The 18,665-nt window shown below is 39.1% G+C and overlaps 1 protein-coding gene across 1 annotated transcript in view; it reads left to right on the top strand.

Moving 5' to 3' along the window:
* The window catches only part of lrp1aa (low density lipoprotein receptor-related protein 1Aa), a 104,186-nt gene extending 85,795 nt beyond the window's left edge, over window positions 1-18,391 (top strand). Inside the window, exons 62-89 of the mRNA XM_053653475.1 lie at window positions 1,195-1,343; window positions 1,729-1,822; window positions 2,076-2,192; window positions 2,431-2,550; window positions 2,662-2,784; window positions 2,914-3,039; window positions 3,418-3,534; window positions 5,704-5,810; window positions 6,096-6,228; window positions 6,382-6,504; window positions 7,014-7,136; window positions 7,294-7,428; window positions 7,837-7,974; window positions 9,007-9,126; window positions 9,453-9,730; window positions 9,818-9,996; window positions 10,590-10,696; window positions 10,843-10,962; window positions 11,342-11,518; window positions 11,707-11,841; window positions 12,253-12,423; window positions 12,889-13,050; window positions 13,383-13,551; window positions 14,182-14,280; window positions 14,408-14,478; window positions 14,812-14,905; window positions 16,194-16,338; window positions 17,159-18,391. Coding sequence (XP_053509450.1) covers window positions 1,195-1,343; window positions 1,729-1,822; window positions 2,076-2,192; window positions 2,431-2,550; window positions 2,662-2,784; window positions 2,914-3,039; window positions 3,418-3,534; window positions 5,704-5,810; window positions 6,096-6,228; window positions 6,382-6,504; window positions 7,014-7,136; window positions 7,294-7,428; window positions 7,837-7,974; window positions 9,007-9,126; window positions 9,453-9,730; window positions 9,818-9,996; window positions 10,590-10,696; window positions 10,843-10,962; window positions 11,342-11,518; window positions 11,707-11,841; window positions 12,253-12,423; window positions 12,889-13,050; window positions 13,383-13,551; window positions 14,182-14,280; window positions 14,408-14,478; window positions 14,812-14,905; window positions 16,194-16,338; window positions 17,159-17,299 — 3,773 coding nt within the window. The 3' untranslated portion in view covers window positions 17,300-18,391. The remainder of the gene's footprint in view (window positions 1-1,194; window positions 1,344-1,728; window positions 1,823-2,075; window positions 2,193-2,430; window positions 2,551-2,661; window positions 2,785-2,913; window positions 3,040-3,417; window positions 3,535-5,703; window positions 5,811-6,095; window positions 6,229-6,381; window positions 6,505-7,013; window positions 7,137-7,293; window positions 7,429-7,836; window positions 7,975-9,006; window positions 9,127-9,452; window positions 9,731-9,817; window positions 9,997-10,589; window positions 10,697-10,842; window positions 10,963-11,341; window positions 11,519-11,706; window positions 11,842-12,252; window positions 12,424-12,888; window positions 13,051-13,382; window positions 13,552-14,181; window positions 14,281-14,407; window positions 14,479-14,811; window positions 14,906-16,193; window positions 16,339-17,158) is intronic.
* The last annotated feature ends 274 nt before the right edge of the window (window positions 18,392-18,665 follow it).

Consider the following 18,665-nt stretch of genomic DNA (forward strand, 5'->3'; position numbering starts at 1 on the left):
TTATACAGATATGGTACAGTATAGTGATATAGAATAGTTATAGAGATATAGTATAGTATAGTGCAAAGTGTATAGCGATATAGTGTATAGTATATAGTGTTATACAGTGGATATAAAAAGTTTACACACCCCTGTAAAAATGGCAGGTTTTGTAAAATAAACAAATGAAACTAAGATGAATCATGTCAGATCTTTTTCCCCCTCAGTGTGAAATTACAATGTATAAAAATTAAGAAAAAACAATCAAACATTTATTGTGAAAAAAAACATACAATAATCAGGTCGCATAAGTATACACACCCCTAAACTAATACTTTGTTGAAACACTTTTTGATGTTATTACACCACTCGACTGGTATTTGTAGATATTCATAATTCCCTCCATCTTGATAAAAACCCCAGTTCTGGCTGAAGAAAAGCAGCCCTAATGCATGATGCTGCCACCACCATGCTTCACCGTGGGGACGGTGTTCTTTTGATGATGTGCTTTTTTTTGCACCAAACATACCTTTTGGAGTTATGGCATTATTATACCTTTTGGAACTGGTCTCATCAGACCATAACACATTTTGCCACATGGTTTTGGGGTGATTTAATTGAGCCTCAATGTTTTTTTGTGAGAAAGGGCTTCAGTCTAGCCGCCCCACTCCGTTGCCCAGACGTGAAGAATACCAGAGATTGTTGTCACATGCAGAGAGTAATCAGTACTCGTCAGATGTTCCTGCAGTTCCTTTAATGTTGCTGTAGGTCTCTTGGCAGCCTCCCTGGTAAGATTTTGTCTTGTCCTGTTGTAAATTTTGTGACATTATCTTAGTTTAAATTTTTTCCATCACAAAATCTTGCCATTTTAGCAGGGGTGTGTAGACTTTTTACATCCACTGTAGTGTAGTGATATACACTATATGGGCAAAAGTATGTGAACACCTGACCTTCACACCCATATCTGGGCCTTCCACAAACATCTACACTCCTCACAGACGACCTGAGGGTGTGTATACAAACACACACGCACGCAGTGTATACATAATGATATAGCACAGTATAGTTATACAGTGTAGTGCATATAGTATAATATAGTGTGTATAGTATACAGTATGGTATTGTGTATAGTGTATAGTAATATAGTGTATCTGAACATCTCTTAGCTCTTTTAATAGAATGTTAAGTTCTGCACTCGCTTGTGTTCTCTTGTAGTGACGGGTCACCCGTGTCAGAAGGATAACGGAGGCTGCAGTAATCTGTGTCTGCTCTCTCCGGGTGGAGGACACAAGTGCGCCTGTCCCACTAACTTCTACCTGGCAGCTGATGGACAGCAGTGTCTCTCTAACTGCACCGCTAGTCAGGTCAGTTAACCGGCATGTCCACTGTCGAGTTACAGCACGATGAGATCATATTTAAAGATTTAATACATCACTACTAAACACTGTGTGTGTCATTCCTATTATTCTTATACAGCAAAGTACCGAACAGCGAAGCCGAGTTCCTCTTCCACCCTGAAGTTGATTATTTTCCAATAACTGCACGTCCCTGAGAGTTTCATTCCGGTTATCCTTTTTAACATCCGCTAAACACGTCGCTGTGAACGAGCCGTTACTATAGAAACCGTAACGTGTTAGAACGAGCGTTAATATAAACCTGTGATTTGCTATTGTAATTGCTGATATCAGATTATTTGCTCTGACTCGGATTTTTCCGTCTCTTATTAAATAATAATATATTTCTTTGTAGTTTGTGTGTAAGAACGATAAGTGCATCCCGTTTTGGTGGAAGTGCGACACTGAAGACGACTGTGGAGATCGGTCAGACGAGCCGGCAGACTGCCGTAAGTCCTTTATCTCCGGCTTAGAAAATACTGATTTTAAGACATCTCTAATGATAAGATGCTAATAAGGACTTAACGCTTCATGCTAACTCATTTGTTACTAGCTTTTATTACTTATTAGCATCTTTAGCAACTCTGATGAAGAGCAGTCCCATGTCTTTCTCACACTTTTCAGCTCGTGCTGCTAAAGTACTTTTTTTTTAAATCAGTGTGTTAATTTTGTGTGTGTGTGTGTGTGTGTGGTATTTTTTAGCGGCGTTTAAGTGCAGGCCGGGGCAGTTCCAGTGTGGAACAGGAATCTGTACAAACCCAGCGTACATCTGTGACGGAGACAACGACTGCCAGGACAACTCGGACGAGGCCAACTGCGGTACGAGCCGCTCCTCTGTTTTTCCAATCTGGTTTGGATCGGACCTGAAAGTCTGAGTGCATGAGCAAATAATAAATGTTTTTATTTCATCCATGATCAAACACTAACACGGTTTTATTGGGTTACTGCTGATTTATTTATGGCTCATGCTTTTATGACTTTAAGAAATATTTTTGGAGAAAATTTATTAGCGACTCAGACTTTTGGCTCTTTTTTATTTTTTATTTCCTCTCTGCAGACATCCACGTGTGTTTGCCCAGCCAGTTTAAGTGCACGAATCCAAGTCGCTGCATTCCCGGGATTTTCCGCTGTAACGGCCAGGATAACTGTGGAGAAGGAGAGGACGAGAGAGACTGCCGTGAGTCTGATGAGTAAAACATTCATGAAGTTACAACACTTATGTGGTGCAAATAGTTAGCCATGCATATTAAATTGTTATTCATTTAGTGTGTGTGTGTGTGTGTATTAGCGGAGGTTACGTGCGCTCCAAATCAGTTCCAGTGCACCATCACTAAACGCTGCATTCCCCGAGTGTGGATGTGTGACCGGGACAACGACTGTGTGGACGGATCAGACGAACCTGCCAACTGCAGTAAGACACACACACACACACACACACACACACACACACACACACACACCTATTTACAGCTAGATTTTACCCACAATGCATCACTTGATGTGTGTGTGTGTGTGTGTGTGTGTGTGTGTGTGTGTGCAGCTCAGATGACGTGCGGTGAGGACGAGTTCCGCTGTAAGGACTCGGGACGGTGTATTCCCGCTCGCTGGAAGTGTGACGGAGAGGATGACTGTGGAGACGCATCAGACGAACCAAAAGAGGAGTGTGGTGAGTGTAAACACACACACACACACACACACACACACACACACACACACATTTACCTATTTTTATATATTGTAAATTGGTCACTCCATGAAAACTGCATCTGTGACATGAGGGTATATCCCAGAAGAGGGAACTTTAAGGAACACTCCCACCCTCACACTGACGTTCCCATCAGACACGATGGCGTACGGGTCAGAAGATAACATTCCTAACAAAATTATTAGGAAAGGTTTTATGAAGAAGGAGAAATAAATCTGTTAAACACAACAAATTACATTCATAAACTCTTCATTTCTATTTTTCTAAATGTGCTTATTTCCATAATTTAAGTTCAATATAAATGAAAACGTGTGTGTGTGTGTGTGCCTGTGTGTGTAGACGAGAGGACGTGTGAGCCGTATCAGTTCCGCTGTAAGAATAATCGCTGCGTTCCCGGACGCTGGCAGTGCGACTATGATAACGACTGCGGAGATAACTCTGACGAGGATAAGTGTGGTACGACTTTATTCTTTTTGTATAAAATATTTAAATTAATGCAGAAATATTCAGAGTTATTTACTGCTATAGTTATTTACTGCTAAACATACACATCTGGAGACATTTTGATTTTAGTTTGTCATTTCCAGTAAAAAAAAAAAAAAAAAAAGAACTTTTTTTTTGTTTTTTCAAAGGAATAAAAAAAAAGAAAAGGAAGTGTTTTTTTCATCCCTCCATTGTTAATATCAGTTCTGCAAAATATCTGTCAGTTTCCTTGGTATGTAGTGCGAATATAGTCGAATGCTGTTGGAAATAGGCCACGCCCCCTCCCATACACCCAGCTGAAGAAGACATGAGTAATAACTCGGGTTTCTTTTATGTTCTAGAAATTGTTTTTATTTTTTCTCTTTTTATTTTTTTCTCATGTATTCGTTCATATTTGACTGTATTCTTGTGTTTTGATTTGTTACTGCTCACATACATAAGTTTTTTTCTCCTCTCTCTTTTTATTTTTGCATTTCTTTTATCTCTCTCTTATGAGTGGCTTTACTAATCCATAAAAATGTGATTTTATAATTTGATCTATTGATAACAAAATCCTTACGGTATTCTGAGGGGGGTATTTATAGGTTTATTTGGGAAAAAAAAATCAGAATGAAAAAAATCACACTTTAATGATGCCTTGAAAAGACTTGTGTGTCATTCCATCTCCAAAAGTTCAATGCAGGTTGCTTGACTTTTTTAAATTTTCCAATTTTTTTTAAGCGATTACCTCTATGTAATGTTTTTTTTAAAAATATATATTTAACTTGGATTAACTACGACGACCAACTTTGTGTCATGCCACAATACATTTTGGATATCCAGCTGTTTACGGAAACCTCGATATCTCGGCTCAGGATGGGCCTGGCTCCTTAAAACCAAAACTGATCTCTAGAGCACGTTACAAGGTACATGATCATATATAAACATTTTTTAGAACTTAACTCCAAATGTAATGCTTAAGATTGCTCACAGTTCCACTTTTACAGTCAGTTTATAATGGGAAAAGTTCGGATCTCAGTCTTAATTTTTTAGGGGGTACCTAGGTAAGTATAGTGAGTATGCAGAACATTTCAGGTTTGAGACTTACCGTTTTTTTTTTAATGGGGGCAAGAGTGCGATTTTTAAAAATTTCCCTCACTTTCAGGTTGAATATCTCTGGTTGGGGACCAGATACGAACCTGAAATTTTCACAGAGATAAGTCCTCTATAGTAGCGTTCTGCTGTAAAAATTGTGAGTTTGAGATTGGAGCTAAACTCTGCAGGACAGTAGACCTCGAGGGCCGGATCGGAAGAACCAGCCTGATCTATCATGTTGGTACAGGTGTACAGTTGGTATGTGTGAATAGATATTATTATGTAAATATGTAATTACAGTGTTCAGTTTTGGTGTTTTACAAATGAATAAGAGCTGTGGTGTTGTTTCTCCTGTGATAAACAAACAAAAAAAAATTGAAAAAAAGTTGAGATGGAATGACCCGCATTTCAGTTGTGAATTTTTTTGGCTTGTTCAAATTTGTTTTAATTTTCTCTTCTGTAGACAAATTAGAAAAAAAAATAGTGATCACATTTTAATATCTGATGAAATCATTTAAAAGAATTTTTAGTAGATTAAAAAACCCCACTGTTTTTCCTGTCATGTTTCCATTCACACGTCTCACATCAGTCATTCTGATTTCTGTCTCATTTCACACTGACACTATGGGCATGGCGCAGAGGTACGTCTCCATTTTGCTAACGTCTGCTCTGTGTGCTGATGTTTAAAGCAGAATTACATCTGTATCCTGTTTCATTTTTAATAGACGACATTTTCACTGATTTATTTATTTATTCATTAGATGCTTTTATTTGAACGGTAAAGACAGAATCCCGTTCAGCTCAGAGCTGATTTATTTTTTCAGACGCGAGCCTGTTTTTTCCTGAGCAGCTAATTAAAATATAAAATATGCAGAAAATATGCAAATGAGTTAAAATAGCATTTCTGCTTTTTAATGCTTTCTTAATGATCTCTGTGCTGCGGTGCATTTGGGTTCAACTCAGACTTAATTTGTTTTTAGGTGAATTAGCAAGTGTGTGTGTGTGTGTGTGTGTGTGTGTGTATAATATATTAATATAAATCCTGGTGTATGTTTCTGCTCCTCTCAGTCCCGAGGCAGTGCTCTGAGAGCGAGTTCTCCTGCACTAACGGCCGCTGTATCGCCGGTCGCTGGAAGTGTGATGGAGATCACGACTGTGCCGACGGGTCAGACGAGGTAACACGCACACACACACACACACACGCACACACACACACACACACACGCACATGCGCGCGCCAACAAAATAACTTCTGTAATATAATACACTCCTCATTCTTTGTAACAAACAGTGTGTGTGTGCTCGTGTGTGTGTGCTCGTGTGTGTGTGTGCTCGTGTGTGTGTGTGCTCGTGTGTGTGTGCTCGTGTGTGTGTGCTCGTGTGTGTGCTCGTGTGTGTGCTCGTGTGTGTGCTCGTGTGTGTGTGTGTGTTCGTGTGTGTGCTCGTGCGTTTGTGTGCAGTACGGCTGTGATGTGAAGTGTGACAGTGATCAGTTCCAGTGTAAGAATGGTCACTGTGTCCCGTTCCGCTGGAGGTGTGACGCTGATCCTGACTGTATGGACGGCAGCGATGAGGAGAACTGCGGCAGTGGAGGTTTAAACACACACACACACACACACACACACACACACACACCATTAGTTATTAAACATTTTTCTGACATTTAATATGCGCAGGTGTTAATTAGTGACAATGAATTCTAATTGTGTGTGTGTGTGTGTGTGTGTGTGTGTGTGTGTGTGTCAGTGGGTCGTCACTGTCCTCTGGATGAGTTTCAGTGTAACAACACACTCTGTAAGCCGCTCAGATGGAAGTGTGATGGAGAGGACGACTGCGGAGACAACTCAGACGAAAACATGGAAGAGTGCAGTACGGATCTCTCCATCTCTCTCTCGCTCTCTCTCTCTCTCTCTCTCTCTCTCTCTCTCTCTGGCTCTGTCTCTCTTTGTTGGTCTATCACTTTTTTCTCTTTTTTTCTGTTTCCTGTATTCTCTCTATTTTGTTTCTTGCCTTTTACATTTCTTCAACCTCTTTCCCTCCATCTCTCCATCTGTCGTTCTCGTTGTCTGCCTTGCTACCTTGTTTTGGTTTTCTATCCATCTCTCTTGATCTTATCTCTTATTTCCTCTTTTCATCTTATTCAGTCACTTCCATTCTTTTCCTCTTGTTCTCTCTGTATTTGATTTTCTTTTCCTTTCATTTCTCATAACTTCGTTATTGTTTTTTTTATTTTTTTTTTCTTTAAACCTTTTCTTCTTTTTGACCCTTTCTGGTTTTCTCTCATTGATGTTTGTTGTAATATAAAGAAATAGAAACTCTTGCCTATATCATTAACCACTTTTCTTGTTTTTTTCTTTATTGTTCTGTCTGTCTCTCAGAGCGGTTCCTGTGCCCCCCGACACGGCAGTTCCGCTGTCGTAACGATCGAGTGTGTTTGCCACTGTATAAGCAGTGTGACGGAGTGAATAACTGTGGAGATAACAGCGACGAGCTGAACTGCCGTGAGTGTCACTTCCTGTCACCTTATTCACACACACACACACACACACACACACGCGCACACACACACACACACACACATTAGTCTTTAACTGTATACCTACATGCTGTGTGTGTGTGTGTGTGTGTGTGTGTGTGTGTGTGTGTGTGTGTGTACAGAGACTCCAGTTGCAGTGTGTGAGAAAGACGAGTTCACCTGCAGTAACGGGAAGTGTATCAGCTCCACGCTGCGCTGTAATTACTTTAACGACTGCGAGGACTACGGCTCAGACGAGATCAACTGCAACAAGAAAGGTGTGTGTGTGTGTGTGTGTGTGTGTGTGTGTGTGTGTGTGTGTGTGTGTGTGTGTGCACCTTGATGTATGTGTACAGATTATGGTGGCTGTGCTGCATTGCTGGATGATTTATAGATTGATTGGATGCCGTGATTAGGAGGCGCTTTCAGCTCTCTGTGTGCTTTTACTTTTATGGAGATTTGTGTGTGTGTCTAAATGTAAATCAGATGTGCTGTGTATGTAGTCAGTAATTGATTCTGATTGGTCAGGAGACACAAGTGTGAAGAGCATCTGTTTATTCTGTTCATTCACAAAAACATTTACACAGTGTTACTAAACTGTGATGCTAATAAACACAATATTACCGTACATGCATATTTAAATTACCTATGTGTGTGTGTGTGTGTGTGTGTGTGTGTGTGTGTAGACTCCAGTCTAAATGAGTGTCATCAGAATAAGAGTGTGTGTGGAGATGGAGATGAAGCTCACTGTGTGGTAAACGGCACTGACTCGTTCTGTTCCTGCAAACCGGGCTTTCAGAAAACCACTCAGCAAATCTGCATAGGTACTCACGCATACAATCACTCACTCACTCACACTCAGTCATTCATTCACACACTCACTCATTCATTCACACACTCACTCATTCACACACTCACTCATTCATTCACTTACTCACTCATTCATTCACACACTCACTCATTCACACACTCACTCATTCATTCACACACTCACTCATTCATTCACACACTCACTCATTCACACACTCACTCATTCATTCACACACTCACTCATTCACACACTCACTCATTCATTCACTCACTCACTCATTCACACACTCACTCATTCACTCACTCATTCATTCACTCACTCATTCATTCATTCATTCATTCACACACTCACTCATTCATTCACACACTCATTCATTCACTCACTCACATTCACTCATTCATTCACACACTCATTCATTCACTCACTCACATTCACTCATTCATTCACACACTCATACATTCACTCACTAATTCACTCACTCACTCACACTCATTCATTCACATTCTTACTCATACATTCACTCACTCACTCATTCATTCACACACTCACTCATTCACACACTCACTCACTCATACATTTACTCACTCATTCACTCACTCACTCATTCACTCACACTCATTCACTCACTCACTCATTCACACACTCATTCACTCACACTCATTCACTCACTCATTCATTCACTCACTCACTCATACACTCACACTCATTCACTCACTCACTCATTCACTCACACTCATTCACTCACTCATTCACTCACACTCATTCATTCATTCACTCATTCACACACTCATTCACTCACTCATTCATTCACACACTCATACATTCATTCACTCATTCACACACTCACTCATTCATTCACTCATTCACACACTCACTCGTTCACTCACTCATTCACACACACACTCATTCACTCACTCATTCATTCATTCATTCACACTCACTCACATTCACTCACTCATTCTCTCACACACTCATTCACTCACTGGACTCATTGTTTTCTAGGACATGTCCCAGTGATGACTCACATTCTCTCTCTCTCTCTCAGATATAAACGAGTGTAAGCAGTTTGGCGTGTGCTCTCAGCTCTGTAATAACACTAAAGGCTCGTATAAATGCAGCTGTTTCAGACACTTCACTCGAGTCAACAGCAGCTGTAAGGCCGACGGTGAGAGTCTTAAATAAAATTCCAAATGTAAAAAAAAATGTAAAATAAAATAAAATTTCTGCCTCTTTAACAATTATTAACAATCTAATTTGTTAGTTAACATCTTATTAATTATTTTTTAGAAACTGTTTTAATACTTTTTGTGTTGTTTTTTAATACATGCTACTTATTTATAGTGTTTTATATATTTTATTTATAATATAATTATAGTTACTTAAATTTAGTTTATTAATCCAGGATTCTCCAGTGTTTTGGATTTTACAATGAGTAAAGTGTGTGTGTGTGTGTGTGTGTGTGTGTGTGTGTGTGTGTGTGTGTGTTCGCAGCCGGAGGCAGACAGATCCTGTACGTTGGTGATGATAATGAAATCCGCAGCCTGCAGCCTGAAACCGTGAGCTGGATCTACGAGCAGGCATTCCAGGGAGACGCTAACGTGCGCATCGACGCCATGGATATGCACGTCAAATCCAGCCGCATCTTCTGGACCAACTGGCACACGGGAAAGATTTCAGTGCTCACGATCTCATCCGGCGGCACGACCTCGCCCAACTCCAACTCCAACCGCAGCCGCAGACAGAGCGACCAGAGAGTCACCAATCTGGAGGTCAGAGTTCACAGAGTTTTTAAAAGACTTTCACACTGTATTATTGTTGTTGTTGTTGTTGTTGTTATTATTCCTGGCTCTTTTTAGATCCCGAATCTGAAGATGCCACGTGGTATCGCGGTCGATTGGGTGGCTGGAAACCTGTACTGGACCGATTCGGGTCGTGATGTCATCGAAGTTGCTCAGATGAACGGACTTCATCGGAAAACTCTGATCTCGGGAATGATCGACGAGCCGTACGCTATTGTGGTCGATCCCATGCGGGGGTGAGAGGAGACAAAATACAACTTTTACCTCTTAATAAAAATACTAAAATAATTTATTATCTTAGACTTGTATAATGATTATATATAAACTTCATATTCATGTATGTTTGTTTAAATAACACTGGTATGTTAATATCAGCTAATAATATCAGCTAAAGTTTTTTTTATTACTTTCATGATAAATTAGTGTAATAAAAATGTTAAGGTAAGGATTACATCAGAACTAATTGCTGTATAATTATTATATAACATTCTATAATTCCATTTTCATCCATTTACATCGTCCTTAAATACAAATATATAAAGTGTTTGTTTTTTTTTGCTTAACAGTCTATTGTAACCATTTTACCGAGTAGGGTTTTTTTCAGTTTACAAAATGATCATTTCCATCTGATAATATTTTAACATTTTAAAGTTTTCTATTTAAAGATTTCATGTAATTTGATTCATTTTAAATGATCTTTAATATGATTTTAATCATTTGTTAAGAAACTGGCTAACTAATATTTAACTTCATTATTTAAACAATTTATTGTAATTTGCAGTGTGTGTGTGTGTGTGTGTGTGTGTGTGTGTGTGTGTGTGTGAAACAGGACGATGTACTGGGCGGATTGGGGAAATCATCCTAAAATTGAAAAAGCTGCGATGGACGGCACAATGAGAGAGACTCTGATTCATGAAAACATCCAGTGGCCAACAGGTTTAAACACACACACACACACACACACACACACAAAAATAACAGTAATATAAATTTTATTTCATCATACATGTTAAAGTCGAGTGGGTTGGTCTCGGGTGTGTGTCGTACCTGTTGAGGATAACGAATGATAATTGAATCCTCAGGTCTGGCGGTTGATTACTTTAACGAGCGTCTTTATTGGGCCGACGCGAAGCTCTCGGTGATCAGCAGCGTGAGACTGAACGGGACGGATCGGGTCATCGCCGTCAACAGCATCAGAAACAGTTCCGTTTGTGTTCCAGATCCATTTCCTTCTGAATTTATGTCTGAAAATATCCTGAATAATACGTCATAAACATTCCTCTGAATATTTAAAAAAAAAAAGAATAATAATAATAAAAAAAGATGATAAAAGACAAGAAAGGAAAGATCCTATTAATAATCTTAAAATTTTATCGTTATAGTAATTAGCAATAATATCTGAATATATATATATATATTTTTTTTTTTTTAAAGTATAATGTTTTAAATGGTGTGATTTGAATGATTGTAATTGTCATTAATAATAATTATATTAATTTATGCAAATATTTTATCTTTTTTGTTTTGTCTTACACTCTCTTTCTCTCTCTCGCTCTCACACACACACGCACACACACACAGACCTGCACCACCCGTTCAGCATCGACGTGTTTGAGGACTACATTTACGGCATCACCTACCACGACAGCTTTGTGTTCCGTGTGAATAAGTTTGGGAAAGGTACTGTGGAGAACCTGACCACCGGCATGAACCACGCCACGGACCTGGTGCTGTATCACACGTACAAACAACCCGAGAGTGAGTACACACCCAGAAATAAAATAATGTTTTCGACTATTTTAATCAGACAATACAATTATTTACTCTGAGACTTGACAGAGTAGATTATGCATTTAAATATATTCAATATTTGCCGTCAGTAATTCTTACTAAAAATTAAATGACTTTTGTGTGTGTGTGTGTGTGTGTGTGTGTGTGTGTGTCAGTGATGAACCCATGTGACAGAAAGAAGTGTGAGTGGTTGTGTTTGCTGAGTCCCAGTGGTCCGGTGTGTACCTGCCCTAATGGTCACGCTTTGGACAACGGCACATGTGTAGAGATTCCTGCACCTACCAGCGTGTGTGAGTCACGACTTTATACACACACACACACCACCATCCGACAACACACACATACACGCACGCACACACACACACATATACACACACACACACACACACACACATACACATACATACACACACACACACACACACACACACACACACACACACACACACACACACACATACATACACATACATACACACACACACACACACACACACACACATCAACAAAAACACCGGGACATGAGCAACTATAAAGCAAACTTTGAGAAGTCTGAATTATGTAATAATGTTTATGTCTCTCTCCTCATGTCTCTCTTCATGTCTCTCTCTCTCGCTCTCTCTCTCTCTCCTCTCTCTCTCTCTCTTCTTGTCTCTCTCTCTCTCTGTCTCTCTCTCTCTGACTCTCTCTCTCTCTCTCAGCTCCAGGTGGCGTGTGCACTCTGCAGTGTCAGAACGGAGGCAGCTGTGTGTTGAATGTGAGGAAGCAGCAGAAGTGTCGCTGTCAGCCGAACTATGGAGGAGAGAAGTGTGAGATTAATCAATGTCGGGATTACTGTCAGAACGGAGGAACCTGCATGGCCTCGCCCACAGGTACACCTCGTCTCTGTGTTCTCCTACAGAACCGTAATGTTTCCTTCAGCCACACCAGTGATCTGGTACGATAGTTTCAGGCTTCCATCCTGAAAATTAGAACCTGCCCCTTTTAATTTAAACAGAAACATTTATTGTAGTTCAGCTCGTAGACAGCAGAGGGCGATCTTTACACATATATTCCGTGTGTGTGTGTGTGTGTGTGTGTGTCTCTCTCTCTATCTCTCTCTCTCACTCACTCACTCTCTGTCGCTTTCTCTTTCTGGTGATTGTGATTGGTTAAGCATGGTAGCCAATGAAAATAGGAAAGAGGCGGGGCTTACTGTTCCCACAGACAAATAAGCAGTGTGGTTTAGTTCTAATCTAGTAGTGCTTTTCAATTATTTATCTGTGTTTATATTTCATTTACTGTTGATGCCCAGCTGTTTTCTTTTTATTCATTTTTTCCCCTTTGTTCTCCATCAGGTTCTCCGACTTGTCGCTGTCGTCCGGGTTTCACAGGTCCAAACTGCAATCTGCGTACCTGCCACGGTTACTGCCAGAATGGAGGAAACTGCACCGTCAACAGAGGAAATCAGCCCATCTGCAGATGCCCCGCCCACTTCCTGGGTGATCAATGCCAATACAGTGAGTTTCACAGCCACACCTTTAAAATGTAAAACACAACTGCTTTCACTTTCTCAATTCACTCCATGAATAAACAAACAAACAAAATAAAAACAGTTACAGTGTTATAGTGTGCTGTAGAGCCAAATATAAGAAGAGAAAGAAAAACAATCCTTTCATTATTTTCATTCTGTAGTAATATGTTTAGAAGCGCTACGTGACACAGTTTCAGCTCATTAATATTCATTACAGCAAACTGGATGCTACTGATATCCATAATTGATATTAACTCTGTGCTAAAGAGTTTGAGGCGAATGTTTTATGAAGTATAATTGAGTGTTAATTCTTTTCAGGAGTGTGTGAGGAGTCGTGTGAGAACGGCGGGACGTGTGTTCAGGACGGAGACGGAGCTGTTCAGTGTCTCTGTTCTCCTCGATTCATCGGCAGAAGATGTGGAGTGGATAAATGTCATTTCTGCCACGGAGGAAGCTGCATCAACACTAACACTGACGTCATGTGCCGGTACACGCGCACACACACACACACACGCACACACACGCACACACACACGGGTTTATAGGAGATTTCACATGCACATATAAACTCTTTATTAAAATATTTTTAGAGAAAACTCTGATGTGTATAATTCAATTACAGTAAACAAATATGAACATAAACCTGTGTCATGATGTCAGATTTTTACTTTTGGTGTAATTTTACATACCGTATAAAATATTATTTATTATATTTCACCTTTAATTCCTGCATGAAGTTCAGTTCTGAAGCTGTAACACTGAGCTCAATGCTCTCTTCAATCCATGATACTGATAGCTTTCTCTATGATTTCTTCAGTGTAGAATATATCATTTTACGGATATAACACTAGCATGAAGACTGTTTTTTTTATGATTTAATGTTAATCAGGTCCTGACTATGTTTATAAAAACTTTTTTTAAATAATCCATCTTCAGTGCAGTTGATCTTGAATTATTGATGAATTAAAAATCCTCATAAATACTGTATTTGAATACTGCTAATGCTAATAACGATGCCGATCCTGTTTGTAAATGTATGTGTAATGTGTGTGTGTGTGTGTGTGTTGTAAATGTTTTATATAATTATAAACGTATTTGTGTAAACGTGATGTGAAAGCTGTCCCAATGGCCGGATTCAGCCGAGCTGCTACACGTGTGACGGATACTGCACTAACGGACAGTGTTCTCTCAGTGCTGCTAACCTGCCTCAGTGCAAGTGTGTAACACACACACACACACACACCTTCATAACATTTCCGCATTAACACACAACACTACCCAGTATATTTCCCTGATGTCCTGTACACACACTTATGTGTTAATGTTTCATTTTTACCTGTAAGGTGTCCACCTGGGTGGGAGGGGCTTCAGTGTGAAACCCACGACACCACCGCCAACACCGAGTCCAGTAACCGTAAGTGTGTTTATTCACTCGGCCTGATATTATTGTACATCAAGATCGGGTTTGAAGTATATTTCATAACACCTTCCTTTTAAATTCATTAATGGATCAAACTGTAGACTTATTTATTTATGAATTGATTATTATTCGATATTATTGGGTAATTAATTGAAGAGATTGTAATGTGGACCAGTTATTATATAAAATCACAGAGACACTAGCTGATGGTGAGCGTCTGTGAGCTCATGTATGCGGAAGAGGGCGGATAGCACTTTCCCCTGAGTGTGTTACACTGCACTCTGAATAAGAAGAAGAAGAATTAAATCTGTATGTGTGTGTGTGTAGGCACAGCGTCTATTGTCGTTCCCGTGATTATTCTGGTATTACTGGCGTTGCTGCTCGCTGCTGGTTTTCTGTGGTACAGAAAGAGGACGCGAGGGTGAGTGTGTTCCTGTTTACAGCTAATTTGCATATTCTACCACATGCAGAATATATATTTTGAATATGTAATTATTTTTACTAACATGTGGAAATGTAGTGTGTGTATATATTTTTCTGAGATTCACACACACTCTTGCAGTCATTAACTAACTTTAACTCTAAAATTCTTCTCTGAATCACGTCTCATTCTGTTTCTCCTTTTCTTAATGTTTTATTAAAGTCCAAATCTAATCTCACTCCATCCAAAACCTTTCACCTCCCTCTTCCTCCAGTAACAGCCTCTTCTCTTCTCCTCAGGTCTGACAAATTTGGCTCGAATTGGCCGCGGTAACAATCGTTAGACCTTCCGTTCCCCTTCACGTCTCTTTCTTTCTCTCTTTTCCGTCTTTCGTTGGTTTTAAAGTGTGTTTCTGTGATTATTATTTCCTGTTCCTGTCTCCATTGTGGTGTAAAGCTGAACTATAGCACCGATCTACTGTCTTACATCCATCTCCAGAGTTCATCTGAGAACCAGTCAGATCCTGTGTATCCCACTGTGCTGTACTTTATGGAGGACATGTCATCTTTTTGAACCCGTTTATCAAAACAAGAAAATAACAGCAGCGCTGTTTATACGTCTCGACCAAGAACTGCTTTTATTGCATCAGCTTTTTATCTTTATTTAGTAATAAAACCTTTTATTTAGTAATAAAATCTGATTGGCTGGAAGCGATGATGTGGATATGAAGCAGATATGGTCTGTATTTCCTATTAGAAGATTTGCGTAAACCAAATATAAGATCATTAAACCTATTCCTAGCCCTTTTTTTAAACTAATTTAGTAGTAAATGTTCTATTGGCATAAGTTTTTTTTTTCTCATTTTGCGCATTTATTATTTATCTGTCAATAGAATAAGAAAATGTAAAGCTTATAATGTCTCGAAATAACTTTAATAATCTTATATTTGGTTTATTGTAATGTTATAATAAGAAATACTCGTTCACCGTCTCACACCGCAGCTCTAAAGCTAAAGGTCCTGTGATGAAGCCCAGCTTTAGTTTAATTAAAGTGAATAAATTAATACAATTTTATAATAAAATATAACCAGTTCACTCGGACTTCATGGTCTGTGTCTCTGTATTTTGATGAGTGCTGTGTTTTTTGTCGGCGTTTCCTTGAATTGAGGCTTTTCCGCTGTTTGTGGTGGCGCTCCCTTGTGTTGCGGCTGTATTGTTGTGTACGATGTGAAGGTTTGCATTGTCGAGTTGATCCTGAATTCAAAACCTTCTACCTTTTTAACTTTCAGCGCTAAAGGATTCCAGCACCAGAGAATGACAAACGGAGCCATGAACGTCGAAATCGGAAATCCGGCGTATAAAATTTACGACGGAGAGCAAGACGACGACGTGGGAGAACTTCTGGATTCGGATTTCACGCTCGATCCAGACAAGGTGAGACATGCTGGTAAAACCGGAGCTGAGGTTTGGGGTTTACATAAACGGAGAACAACACTGAAATGTTTGATGTGGAGTGACGTCACGGCTAAAACGCTATATATTTTTATACAAAATTTAAACTGTGTTTTTTGACGATGTCGATGGAACTTGATTGTATATGCGTACATAAAAATATACAAAATATGAATACATCGCAATCTGATTTTGTATGTCACTCAGACATTTCCTAAAAGTCCCTCATTTAAAGATTCCACACAGGACTCAGAACCGGCAAGTTCTTTATTTATTTATTTATTTATTTTTATTTACTTGTTTATAGAATTTATTCTGCTTTTAAAGCAAGCAGTGTTGCAGTGAGAATCACAATGCTAATTGCTAAAAAAAAAAAAAATCATATGCTAATTCAGCCTTAATGCTGTATATAGAGATGAGATAGACATGTAGTGTTATAGCAGTTGTTGTGTTTTTTTTTGTTTTTTTTTTACTTTTATTTAAATGCTTAGCAGAAATGAATTAAAATGAATCTTTTACGCAACGGAAATCACATAACAATAAGCTCTGAGATTCTGATCTGTGTGATTATTTGTGATAATTCAATGACTCATGCTCAAGAAGTAAAGACTAATTCAAAGACTAATAAGAAATGATCCAAATGGAAACATGGAAAAATAGCTGACTAACCTGCTAATGCTACTTTGTGCTAATTCACCGTGCTCCTTTAAGCTAGCACTGAGCTTTGCTTTCAGCTTTTGCTTTCGCAGCTTCCCGACATTTTCCTGGAATAATAATGAATGAGTTGTTTTTTTCTTTTTAGCCGACTAACTTCACGAATCCGGTGTACTCCTCGCTCTACATGGGAGCCCAAACCAGCCGTAATTCACTGGCGAGTACGGACGAAAAGAAGGAGCTGCTATCACGAGGAGACGACGAGCCGCTAGTGGAAGCGTTAGCATAGACTCGTTGTCCATTTTTACGGTCCGTGTCATTCAAAACGCACCCATTTTGCCTTTTATGAAAACGAAAAAAGAAAAGAATAGAAACGAAAAGCAAAGCCCCAGGAGGAGAATCAGCTGTTCGGCGCGAACACAGTGTGTAAAATGTACAAAATGAAGGACTACGTTTGTACGTGACGCAGTATTATAGTTTGTTCTTACAAGATTCTTCAGATCGGAACAAACAGAGAGAAAAAAGCAACAATTTTCTACGTTATTTTTATTTTCACCCCCACCTTTTACCTTAATAGCCACTACCTCTGTGCAGAAATAAAAGATTTAAAAAAGAAGAAGAAATAAATTGGAACAGTTTTAATTTTTATTTTTGTATGAATTGTATAGAGAAAGAATATTGTTCCATCTCAGTATTGTGTGCGCGCAGGTCAGAGCCAAGCTCCAGTTTAAATAAATGTTGTTTTTAGGACAAACCGAATATTAATGATGTGTGTGTGTGTGTGTGTGTGTGTGTGTGAGAGAGAGCGAGACAAACATCACCTTCATATTTACTGTTTCTTTATTTTATTCTGTCCATCTAAACTTTAAGGATTTGAGGATTGTCTATACGCTGCGTAAGCTTTTATGGTACACACATTGTAGAAATATACATTTACAGAACACTGTGTATTTTTTTCCGCAGTTAGTCGCTTACACGTTCGAGCTTAATTCACAAAATCACAGTCTTGAAAATGGGAAGTTTGTGACACATCTTTATAGATTCATGTACCTTTCTCGCTTTTTTTTTTGTTCGGTCGTTTTGATTTTGTGAAATGTCAGATTCATGTTACACAAACAAACAGTAAAAGAGAAAAATCTCCTTCCTCCTTCTGCAGATGTTAAGCCCTGGACACAGTAATCACGTGACTTTCAGAACTGTTGCTAACTGTAATTCATGCGTTTTTATTTTTAATGTGTCGTATTTTCTTTTTAAAAATGACAGCTTTTATAGTACAGAATGCATGAAGGCCCAAACATAGTTCTGAAATAAAGGTCATGTATTTGCTGGAGTACTTTACAAACTGAATAACATTTGTTATAAATAAAAGATCTTAAACCTGTATTGTTTCAGCATTTTATTTAATTATTCAGTAGAAATGTTTGTCCTTTCTGATTTTATTGTTTAAAAATTCCTTCCCACTCCATCTCTTGCTTCTTGCTAATACGTAAAAACCACCAGGATTGACTCCACCCTCCCGCCCCATCCTGGACTCTTATCCCGCCCATCTACCCACTGCCCCGCCCACATCCTGGGCCCTTCTCCCGCCCATCTTACCCACTACCCCGCCCACATCCTGGGCTCTTCTCCCACCCATCTACTCACTGTCCTGCCAA

Source organism: Ictalurus furcatus, chromosome 21 (assembly GCF_023375685.1).
Source record: "Ictalurus furcatus strain D&B chromosome 21, Billie_1.0, whole genome shotgun sequence".
Taxonomy (NCBI): domain Eukaryota; kingdom Metazoa; phylum Chordata; class Actinopteri; order Siluriformes; family Ictaluridae; genus Ictalurus; species Ictalurus furcatus.